Below are 11,216 nucleotides of genomic sequence, written 5' to 3' on the forward strand. Positions count from 1 at the left end.
GAAAGCAACTGCTCCCTGCTTCCTCTCTGAACTCATAGCCCAGGGCATGAGGCACGAGACGGGGGAGGGAACAGGTATTGCTCAGCACAGCAACCCCTTCTGGCATCACACTCATCTACAACCACAGCACTGGCAGTTGCAGCCTCCAGTTTTTGCCTATGAGGATGTTTTAAGAGGGAAAGTGTTAGTGGACTTAGAAAGCTGCAGAGTCAGAAAAACSACGAGGGTGACAAGTGACCTGAGCGCCCTTGAGAAGCAGAGCAGGACAGCGGTGCTGGGGCACCGCTCTGGAGCTGCCTGGGACACCTGGACCTTTCCTACCTTTCCTTTTGTTCTTGCACTGCCAAGAGGGATGGAYGGATGTACCCTGACGGACTCGATCCCGGGTGGGTCGGAGTGGCAGGTAAAAAGGATGGAGCTGTGTAATGATTATTTCCATTTCTTTATGGACTTTGATAATTTATCTTATCTTTTTATTGCTTAGAACATTGCAGTCCCCCCAAATTATGAGACTACAGCTTGTTATTCTTTAACTTATGGGTAGCTTCAGTGGCTTTTTAACACGACTCAGAAACACTTTTGAACACTGAGCTTAACACTTCTGCTAATAAATCTTGCAGGGTTTGAAATTTAATTGCCAGTTCTCTCTGAATCCTATAATTACTAATTGAAAAAAAAGGAAAAAAACCACCCTCAGTGGCTACCAAGATGTGGCATCAAACAGGTTGGTTTAGTTAGTTAGATTAGGTTAGTGCTGCACTGGTGGCGGCYGTTTCCCTGCTCACATGGGATGGATACTCCTTTCCTTCCTTACCTGGGAGGAGTGGTACGATAAAGCCAGGGATTTGCTGCCAGTCTCCGGTGTGCAGAGAGCTGAGGCCCTACCCGACTGGCACCAAACCYGGCCCCACGGAAGCCGCGTGCGCCTCTGTGGGGAGCAGACTCCGCGCACATCAGGCAACCGGAACGCTCCCGTCCACCCAGCYGTTCTTCGGGCCGCCGCTTGGCACAGCCGGCGGGAAGGGCAGCACGGATCTCCCGCCCTGCGGCCTCTGGAAGGGCGCAAGAAAGGAGCCGCCRCGCCGGGGCTGCACGCGAGCCAACAGAAACGAAGAGGAAACCTCCCACCGCCTGCAATTCAGGCCCCTCTGGCAGGAGCACGAGCACCAAGGCACGGGCCGGGCGCAGGGGGTCTCGGTGCGGGGTTCGGAAGGCACCGGGGAGCACGAAGCGGGTTTGGTTTCGGCTTTCCCCCCTGGGAAGGCACCAGCTGCCGCACATTCTTAGAAGAGCAGCCAGGAACATGAGGAGCAGAGAGCAGTGTTGTAATGCAGGCGCTCCTGGGCGGCAAGGAGGTAAATGTTTAACAGACCGGAGGAACATTAGCCGTGTTTAACTCAGAGAGAAAAAAAAAAAAAAAAAAGTAAAACTGCATCCTTGCCAGAACAAGAACAAAGAAAACATTTCAACAACTGACCAGGAAAGAAGTGACCATGATTGAGACATAACTTATTACATTGGCCCGTTCAGGAATGACCAATGTGACATTCAGGTGACATGAAATGGCTTTATAAGGCCCCTCTTTTTATTTCTGTATTAATACACTGCTTGTACTGCTTCCCACTAACATGTTACTAGCAGCAGCTGTTTAAATCCTCAAAGMCTCCCTCAGCAGACACCAAACAGGGATTTGAATTAACATCTTCCTGCAGAAAACAGTTTTGCACTTTTAAAATCCTGTATCACAGTGAAAATTTTGCAAATCCCTCAGGGAATCTGAAGGTGCTCCAGAACTCCCTTCTCCTCTCCACCAGTTACGTTGTTTTGGAGGGGTTTTTCACCGTCGATGTGGGTCTTCAGTATTTATCTCAGAGAAACACTTTGTGTTTTTCATGCAGCCTGTTCTAAATTGTGCTGGTGCTTAAATAGCTGAACGCCACATTAGCTGCGCTTTTCCTCAGAAGGAAGTGATMATATAGCTAAATTATACTGTCTCTTATACGCACAATGCAAAGCCACTATGTTTTTTCCTGTTCTGTGGGATGGCGAGGCATGAAAGTTGACTATTGTYGGGTGTGTGACGCTGTTCCCCCGCTCCTGCTGCCTGCACAGGAAAACGGCGGCAGGCTGCGCTATCGGTGTTTACGAAGCAGGAACRCCGAGCTGAACCGCAAAGTGCCGGGCCTGCAGCACGAGCAGGACACCAGCTGCGTAGCTTTGGTGGTCTCCAAAACACAGTGTTATTTTAACTGCTCACAACTGACCACCAGGGCTTTGCTGAATCACCTCCGAGTGGCACCACGTCCAGCAGTATTTTGGGTCAGCGACRTGCCGGGGGGGCAGCTCAGCCTGGAGCTCTCCACAAGGGACCCCCTTTAGGGCAACCAGCACTGGTTTCACTCTTGTCCAGGCCCCACGGTGCCCAAGGTAAGGGAAGCTGCTCAGAACACCAATGGCTGTTGCACTGCGGTTGCAGCGTAACACCTAAGACCTAGAGCCCCATTCCCCTCCCTTCCTTAAATGGTTATGGGAAAGGTGCAGAAAAAGTTGCCTTGCGGCTTGTAACAACCAGCCTCTTGCCAGAGAGGCAGAATGAGCTGAGCCAAACCAGCGTTAAAAGCGACTGAAGAGAAACAGAAGCAGGAACAGGAACAGGGAAAGGGCTTTTACATGGTTATGAAGCATGTACAGTGTTCTCATGCATCTTAGGTAAGTCACCTGAAGTTAAGTATTRTAACGAGCACCAGCCCTGGCCTTGTGCTCTGCCTGCAGGTGCAAGAGGAGGCTTGGAATGGGGCACTGCAGGGGGAAACAGAAAACACCCAAAATTCAGGTTGACAGGACAGGAGGAGGGGAGGGGAGGGCTGAAGGCTGCTGCTGCTGTGAGCACAGTCTTACTCCTTGGTCTAAAGGTCAAGGCAATCAAGATGGGAAGGCTGCCCCTCGGCACGGCTCACCTGTGTGAGCACATTTAATTATTCACACAAGGGAGCGGGCGGCTCTCGCGCTCCTCACGCAGGAGAGGCCCGAGGAAAGCAAACCCAGCGCGTGTGGGTCGGGGCTGCTGCTGAGCGGGGCTGCTGGGCGCAACGGGCCCGTGTTCCTCTGYACACAGGAGGGTCCTTTCTCCGGAGTCCTGGATTCAGCAGCACCAACAGGGGGTCTGATCAGGCTGGGAAGTCGGAGAAGCGGCATCAGAAGCCCTGTAAAATAATCCACTTATTTGTTTTTAAGAACATTACGTTTTAGGCTAGGGGAGTGTCTCAAAGCCTAAGCTGCACTCTCCCAACCCATGCTGGGAAATAAGCCACTGCTCTGCTTATTTCCCTTCTCACCCCTGCAGAGACAAGGGGGCTTTCCCAGGCTTCCAGAGAATCGAGTTTTATTCTCCAAGTATACAGAAGTGACCAATAAAGTTCTCTTTATTACAGACCTACAAAAGGAGACCCACAAAACACTTCTCTGTTTCCTCTTATAAAAGAGAGGAGCGCCTAGATCTGCAGGAGGCTCCTACGTGCCCCAGCAACATGAGGACAGAGGGACAAGGGCGCAGGTTTCACAGACGCATTCTCAGCTTTAAACAAACCCACCCAGGGCAGGTATGTGTGCACGTCTGCCAGGGAGTCACTGCCCTCTGCTCGGGGCTATCTGACACTAGGCAAAGGGAAAAAACATTCCTCCAGCTCAGCAGCAGGGCCCCACGTCAGCCCTTTGCTGATAAAGGGGAGGCCTCCTGATTCCAGCTGCACTCTTGCCTTGGGGAATGAGCGGCCGCGCTCCTCAGCGCCTCCTGCAACTGCTGCTGCCGGAGAGAAGGGGGGAGTGCGAAGGTTACAACACTGTCCATCTCCTAAGACCCCCAAATTGAACAAAACCCCAGGTTTTACAAGGCGGGCAGGTCATGCGCCCTCTGCTCTCCCGGGCAGGGAACGCGTGACATGGACGCGTCCAGAGGCAGAGCTACAGCCACCTTTTTACTTCAGGGTCCGATGAGTTTCTTGAGGAATGCTTCCAGCTGATCCTCGTCTTTTATCCCCACAAACTTATCCACCACATCCCCGTTCTTCATGGCGAGCACGGTGGGCACCGCTGACACCTGGGGAAGGAGGGAGGCAGAAAGGTGTGTGAGCGAAGGCCGCGAGGAGCCCGCGGCACCCGCGCCCCGAAGGGAGCTCTGCAAAGACCCTTCACTGCAGGCACGGCAACTGCCGGGCACAGGGAAACAGGAAAGGGTGTTGGTAGGTAAAACTTTTCCAGGTGTTTGTAGGTAAGACCTTTCCACTTCCAGGACTTCACTTGCTATGGCTAAAGGCTTTTTAGTGAAAGCAAGCTACAAATTCAACCCTCTCCGGACTCTCTGTTAGAGAGAGACTGTTCACTGCCCAAGGGTAACTTGTTCTCCTCGAAGGCAGGAGGCTCCATGCTCTTCTCTCTGCAGCCTTATCTCTGTGTTGATTTAAGTAACACTGCTCAGGTTAAGACTGTGCAACCTTCCCTAGTTTAAGCCACAACATTTAAAAGAAAAAAATATATATACATAAAATTAAAACAGATTTGGTCCCCTCCAGTACAAATCCCTCYCCTCCTTTCAGGCTTCCCATTGAAGCTTTCAAACCCAGTCTGTAGCAGCTCTCTCGAGGACGCTGCTCATCCACAATCTTTGGACATTTTATGGCTGGGCTGGTACCAGACTCGTCTTTTTCTCCAGCCAGGACGGGAGCTGGAGGATGGCTCCCGCCCATCTCCGAGCAGGCAGTTTCCCGCCTATCCTACCACGGCAGCAACAACCCCTTCCACCCATCTTTCCTTCCAGCACTTCACATTTCAGTGGCTGCCGCTGCCCACCCCTGGCAATTAGACAAAAAGGGAGAAATCCCTTCAGCCGCAGAGAGCCGGCAGCTGCAGAGCTCCACGTGCTACTATTTTAGTTCAGAACAAAATTTCCCGGGAATTACCCAAGAGAACAGCAGTGGAAATGACAATGCTCCCCAGGGACTTGCTGAGCGGACAACAACCAGAGAACCACGGGACCCTGCGGACACATCCCAGAGGGGCAGCCAGAGCTCAGGGCTGCATGAGGGAAGAGACCTGCTTGTGTTTCTGGGGGGCAGCTGCAGCCCCACGGGCTCCGTGCCCTGTTACCCCACACATTTCTCTCCTGAAGCACGTCCTACCCACACCCCGCCTGTCCGCCAGCCTGCAAGGCCTCTTCCCTCCTACGCTCCCAGCTGTCCTCCGCTCTGCTCCAGCAGGGATCTGCCATGCTCCCAAATCCTTCCCGCAGGAAACCCTCCGGAGAGCTGGCGCTGGGCCCATCAGCAGTTGGAGATGAAAGGGACATTTTGTTCTTCCGTTTCTACTCCATCTTAACTGGCCTGTCCAGCCTGGTTCCCTGGGTCTCCAGGGCTTTGTGCAGCCTAATTTGACAGGATGGCAGCGCTGGCGCTTCTGCCACCACGTCTGGTCCTGGTGCAAGGCAGGTTCTTCAGCTCCTCCTAGTGACTGGCTGCAGCACACGGGGAGAACTGGCACTCCAGAGCTGCTCACACACGCACTTATTTTAGACACAAGAAGTCCAGCAGCGCAAGGACTGCATGGGACCGGCGCCTCCTCTCCTGGAGTGAGAACGTACCCCAAAGCTCCCCTCTGGTTTGYTCAGTGGGGTAATAAAAAGCAGTCGTGCCAGCTCCACCCAAAAATAGTGTATCCAACCAGCAGCATTAAGGGCTGTGCCACAAGACACAGCACTAGGCCAGGTGAGGCAGAGATGAAACTCCAGAGCACCGGAGGAGCCCAGATAATGCTGGGTTGTGGGGTTACACTGCGCTACACAGAGGCCCTCCAGCTCCTTCCTGACTTACTCCCTTCAACTCCTGCCGTGAGCCGGGCCGAGCAGCAGCAGCCCCTGTGCCCGGGACCCGGCTCCATCCTCTGCTTTTCAACWGCCACAGAAAAAGCTCAACAGTCTGAAGGGCTTCAAAACAGGGCACCGTGGAGCTGGAAGCCCCGCACRGGGCTCAGTTCCCCTTCCTCAGAGCAGTGTGGAAATGCTGGCAAATGGGCCTGGGGATTGAGGCTGTAGAGCTGGCACCAGGACCCTGAGAGCTCCTGGTTGATGCTCAGAAAAAATGACATTTGTGAGAGCATCTGTGATCCCTCTCGCCAGCTACAGAAGAGGCAGCCCATCAATGGAGCAGGTACTTGGGTTTGGGGCTTGGGAAGCAAATGGCACTGGGGATTTCTAAAACACAGAAAACTTGCAGCTTTTTTTTGCTGCTGCTGTTGTTTTTCTCCTCTTTTTGGATCCAATCTGCACTGAAACCAAAAACAAACAAACAAAAACGAAACCAAAAAATCTCCATAACATTTCTAGAGAAAAGGTCARGCTGCTGTTGATCAGCCCTGAAAACATAAAGGAAAATAAAAATAATAAATGAAATAAACTAAACCATGTAGGCTGTTCCTGGTAGTACTTCTTCCAAGGGAATTCTTTCCCAGCCAAAGCTGAGGTCTTTGTACTAAYTCAGATCCTACATATCTGGGAAGGGGGGAGGATTTCACCCATGTTTAGGAACCGGACATAAAACTCCCAACAAGAATGAGCTCTGCTGATGAACGACTGCCCCTGTGTCCACCAGGGCTCCCTGAGGTCTGCGAGGCAAAACCGCAGCAGAAGGGACTGCTCTTTCTCACTGGACATGCACAGGGCAACAGGCCAAGACAAAAATACAAATTTAACTGATTTTAAAAGAAATGCAAAATAAAAATTAAAGGGATTTTAAGAGAAAGCAGATGAAACAAAAGGATTCCTTATCCTTTTCAGCTTTCAGGGCAAGAGCAGGGTGGGAGAGTGGGAAAAGGCCACAGTCAGAGATTAGAGGTGTTAGATAAAGGGTGTAGGAATCCCCAGGGGAAGGACAGTCCTTGAGGGCTGTCCTTCAGGACAGGGAAGGGTGCCCAGGGTGTCTCCAGCAGCAGCAAATGTGTCTGCGCCTTGCGCTGGGCAGCCCGGAGCCAAGGGCAGGCAGGCGGCGAGAGAAGGAATGCGCAGAGATTCCTCAGGCCCCGGGGGTCTCTCCCCTTTTCCCTTCCTCCTCCCGTGCTGGTGAATCCGCTGGAGAGGCTGTTGTGCAACGCGGCAGCGAGCCGGGCTCCGCACGTGGGCTGGGAATAAGCACGGGCGGGAGGAGACTTCCTGGCAGCCAGCAGGGCAGTTATGGGGGGCAGGGACACTGAAAACCTCCAAGATGAAAACTGCCTCATCTGSTCTCAGGTGGAAAAGCTTAAAAAAAAAATGCCTTTTTGGCCTTCTTCATCTCTTCCAAATACCATCTTTGGCCCGTTTTTGATCCTCACCTAGTATCTTCCCAGGCAACTTCCCAGAAGAAGGAGCAAATCCAAGCATTTGTCAGTGTGATACAGACTGGGAATCAAAGTTCTGGCATGAAAAGGACACCCTGAATTACAATGACCAGATAAAAAATAATTCTCCTTTACCCCTAACTATTTGTGGCTATCTCATTGGGGACACTGGAAAACACGAGGTGTCACTCGGAGAGCAGAGGGTTCAGCTGTGCTGCAAAACCACAGTTTGCTGTGTTGGGGTTTAATGCTCCTGAAGGGGTTGCTGGAGGCCAGCCCTTCCCCAAGGCCTGGCACCTACCCCTGCACCTACCTCAGCACGGCGGGAGCCTGTACAGGCAGAACCTGCAGCTCCGTGTACACACMGGGCAGGGCATGGCAGTGAGCGAGCGCTGCACCTTGTCAAAGTGCATGTGGTGCTGAACAGTGTAATCAGCACTACAGAACAGAACAACTTCCAGGCTTTTTAAAGACCTCTCTTTACATTCATGCACTCTATTTGCTGTTTTCCAGTCTCTGAGATTATCCTCTTGTAATCCGAGCTAATTCCACCTACAGGAAGGCTTGGAACAATAAAAGAGTTAAGCTAATAATCTCCACTCTCTTCTCCTTACATAGGACAGTTGCTAGTGAGACCCTCGCTGAAACAATCTCTGCCTCCTCGGCCTGTCCTCACTGTCACCCTGAGCACGGAGGCAGGGGGCCCTGTTAAGGCAGCGGCGGCTGAGCTCCTAGAGCGCCAAATCCTATGGTGCCRAGGGCACCATCGGTACTTCCCGCACCCCACGTGTGGAAGCTGCATCCTCCCGTGTGGGGGCAGCTGCTGGGGCGGCGCAGGCAGCGAGTTCTGCTTGGGAAAGAGTGGGAGGGAACGAGCTGCTTCAGCTTCCTCCTTTTTCTCGGCACTGCAGGGTATGGGAAGAGCACAGCACGTCCCCTCCAGGCTACGCAAAGCAGCAGCTTGCTCACAAGCAAGTTGGGGCTGCTGAGTCAACGGAGGAGCTTCCTGCGCCAGCCTCAGCCCCGGGAACAGGACGCCACCTAAGGAGAGGGAGCAGTTCCTAGCTGGGTGACATGCAAGGGATATCTAGGCTCTTCCCTGGTGGCAGCGAGAGGTCTCATCTCCGTAGGCTGAGCAGTGGTTTACAAGAGGAGAGAGCAGGGACTAGGTGAGYCTTCCAGGAGATGTTCTGATTTCTTAAACTGCCTACACTTACATGGRAACAGAAAAAGAGGTAAAGGCTGAGCTTGTTAACCCACACCCTGCCTCACACCTGGGCAGCCCATGGACACAGTGAAGCTCTACGTACGCTACAAGCTCCCTGGGCACAGGCAGCCTCATGTTAAGGCACTTCTGCAAGGCCAGAGGGCCGTGTTTCTGCGGTGAGAGGTGAGGATGCTGAACACAGCAGCGGGCCTGGGAGAGGGTCACGCAGCGAGAGCCTCTGAATAACAAGTGCCCCAAGAATCAGCAACCCGGGGCTCCTCTCCCTGGCAAGGCCGCCGCCGCGCGGCCACGGCCCAGCCCGAGGCGACACGATCTGTGTCAGCAGCGCAGAGGGGCCCGCGATCCTCGCCCCCTACCTCGTACTCAATAGCAAGGTCCGTGTGGTCATCGATGTCCACCTTGGCCATCAGCACCTTCCCCTCCTGCTTGGCCACCATCTTCTCCAGCCGGGGGCCGAGGATCTTGCAGGGCCCGCACCACCTGGGCGAGGAAGAGGAGGGCAGGCGTCAGATGAAGTAAGAACGGGGCAGCCCCAGCAGAGCCCGGTGCCTTCAGCACCACTTGCCCTCCTGTGTCCAACCTGACCTTCGTGCCACGGCGCTAGGACGTAAACACTAAAGGTAARCATTAACCAGCCCCCCCGCAGCCCTGCCGTTCAAAAGTTAAGCCCGCAACACTGTTCCTACAAACATCTTTTGTAGTTGTRGTTTACCACAGAGGTGAGAGAAGGAGGAGGTCGCTATGCAGCATCCCTTTCACTGCCCAGGTGCTTTGGATGCCACTTCAATCACATCAAGCTCTGCTCCATCCGGCTAAGGGGGCCTCCCTTTCCTCCCTTCCCTGCGCTTATCTGCCCACCAGAGGGTCCTACCAGTGCTCCCACACGGGGCAGCAGCCCACACCAGCCCTGGCCTCTGATCCGGCCTCCATAGTAACTGCAGGGTGTGCAAAAAATGCCCCTTTAGCCGCAAAAATTGCAAAGATGCAGCACTGGTTAAAGGGAAGATTACCTACTCCAAAGCAAAGCGCAGTGGCAGCAGAGTCTGCAGGGCTCTGTGCACAGAAAACATTCATTGCCTCCACTGACCGCACCACTCAGGAAGGCGTAAGCTTATTTCGTTTCAGAAAATATGTGTTAAAGCTCAAAATGCTCTTATGCTTTTGCTTTTATTTTCTTCAATTACTATTTAAAGTGGAAGCACTGCTGAGCTTTGCTCCTTGCCAGATTCTCTCCACGTCAGACCCAGGCTCTCGGTCTGCCCTGCTCTCCTTGGCCGATCCCAGTTCCCATTCATTCCAGTCTGCCCGTTTGCTCTGTTGCAAGTGCAAGTTCTTGGGCTGATTTTCGCTGCTTGCCCAGAATCTGCCACAACAGGCTCAGATATCAGCAACGTAGGACTAGCAAATTACCTAGGAAAACAAAGATAATCCCATTTCCTTAATCCCACAGCTTACATCTAGGTGTATTTTTACTGGCAAGAGGATGGCAAAATCTTTACTGATGGCAAATGCTCCCGCTGGCATCGCAGGGCTGCTACCGACAAAGGCTTTTGCTGTCAACAGCCCTGCTCCAAGGGCAGCATTAAAAAAAAAATGGGAAAACACAACAGGGTCATTCAGGGCGGCTTGATACTTCCCAGCTACTCATTCTTGTAAGGGGAATACTGAGGAATACCTAAAAAAACAAGCTGAAGGTAATAAAAGGAGCAGTAAGAGAGGACCGGACAGCGGGCACAGCTTTCCTGGTGTGGAATTCATGAGGGTATTTGCCGTAACCAGCCGGCAGCTCTATGGAGGAGGGAGCCACGGAACAAGCTGGGGCTGCAAGCGCTGCCAGGCTCATTCCTCCTCGCSCGTGAGCTGCACCGGCACGATGAAAACACGTGAGGCGCCTACGTGTCTGTCTGTTTGTGTCGCCTCTTGAAAGGTGAGGTAAGGGGGTGCACAGAGACATRGGAATTCCTCAGTCCTGAGGGTTTTTTTTTCTTTTGGATGTTGAAATGCTCAGACCAAGGCGACATTTGAACACTCTGAAGGCACCACTGTGCTGCCCCCCGGAGCATTTTCTTGGCTTTTCATGTTTTTAAATACCAGCAGGGCCATACTGCAAAGATGCAAGACAGGCGAGACCTCACGGATCTCCCTGCAGAGGCAGCTCAAACAAGACAAACCCCTTCTAACCACCAAAGCCCTGAAGCCAAAGAGGTGACCGGCAGGGCACCAAGGGAAGGCACAAGGCACCCAAAGGGCCGTCATGGCGGGAACACAAGGCAAAAACATTCCCGTCTGAGACGAGAGACACGCGCAGAAGCAGCTCCCTCCCGCGGGCACCTACTGTGCGTGGAAATCCACCACGACGGGCTTGGGGTTGTTGACCACGCGCTCCTGGAAGTCGCTGCCGTCCTGCACGTTGAAGGCGCTCCCGCGGCGCGCCGTGGTGCGCAGCGCCCTGCCGGCGGCTCGAGGCGGGAGCGCGCGGGGCGCCAGGGACAGCAGCCGCCGGAGCACGAGCTGCTGGGCCATCTGCGGGACACGGCCGGGCGTGGGGCGGCCGGGCGGCVCTCACGGGACACGCGGCCCCGCGCCGCCCCACAGAACCAGCCCCCGTGCAGCCCCCACGGCCCGC

The 11,216-nt window shown here is 53.7% G+C and overlaps 1 protein-coding gene across 4 annotated transcripts; it reads right to left on the reverse strand.

Annotated features, from left to right (window-relative positions):
* Nucleotides 1–1,770: 1,770 nt before the first annotated feature.
* Nucleotides 1,771–11,113, reverse strand: TXN2 (thioredoxin 2). 4 transcript variants are annotated; one of them, XM_026052277.1, is made up of 4 exons: nt 10,926–11,113; nt 8,947–9,070; nt 3,971–4,096; nt 1,771–3,203 (listed from the first exon to the last, which is right to left on the reverse strand). In XM_026052277.1, exons 1-3 carry the CDS (start codon nt 11,111–11,113, stop codon nt 3,980–3,982), a joined length of 429 nt encoding a protein of 142 aa, XP_025908062.1. In that variant the 3' UTR covers nt 1,771–3,203; nt 3,971–3,979. The 4 variants fall into 4 exon arrangements, with proteins under 4 accessions (XP_025908062.1, XP_025908065.1, XP_025908064.1 ...); XM_026052280.1 differs by lacking the exon at nt 1,771–3,203 and adding an exon at nt 3,381–3,799; XM_026052279.1 differs by lacking the exon at nt 1,771–3,203 and adding an exon at nt 3,433–3,802.
* Between the last annotated feature and the right edge of the window lie 103 nt (nt 11,114–11,216).

Source organism: Nothoprocta perdicaria, unplaced genomic scaffold, assembly GCF_003342845.1.
Source record: "Nothoprocta perdicaria isolate Ctin4 unplaced genomic scaffold, notPer1 scaffold_86, whole genome shotgun sequence".
Lineage (NCBI taxonomy): Eukaryota > Metazoa > Chordata > Aves > Tinamiformes > Tinamidae > Nothoprocta > Nothoprocta perdicaria.

Coding starts and splice junctions, on each gene's coding strand:
- TXN2 (XM_026052277.1), bottom strand. CDS start 11,113: ATGGCCCAGCAGCTCGTGCTCCGGCGGCTGCTGTCCCTGGCGCCCCGC. Junction 9,071..10,925: donor GTGGTGGATTTCCACGCACA/GTAGGTGCCCGC, acceptor TTCCTCGCCCAG/GTGGTGCGGGCCCTGCAAGA. Junction 4,097..8,946: donor ACCTTGCTATTGAGTACGAG/GTAGGGGGCGAG, acceptor CTCCTTCCCCAG/GTGTCAGCGGTGCCCACCGT.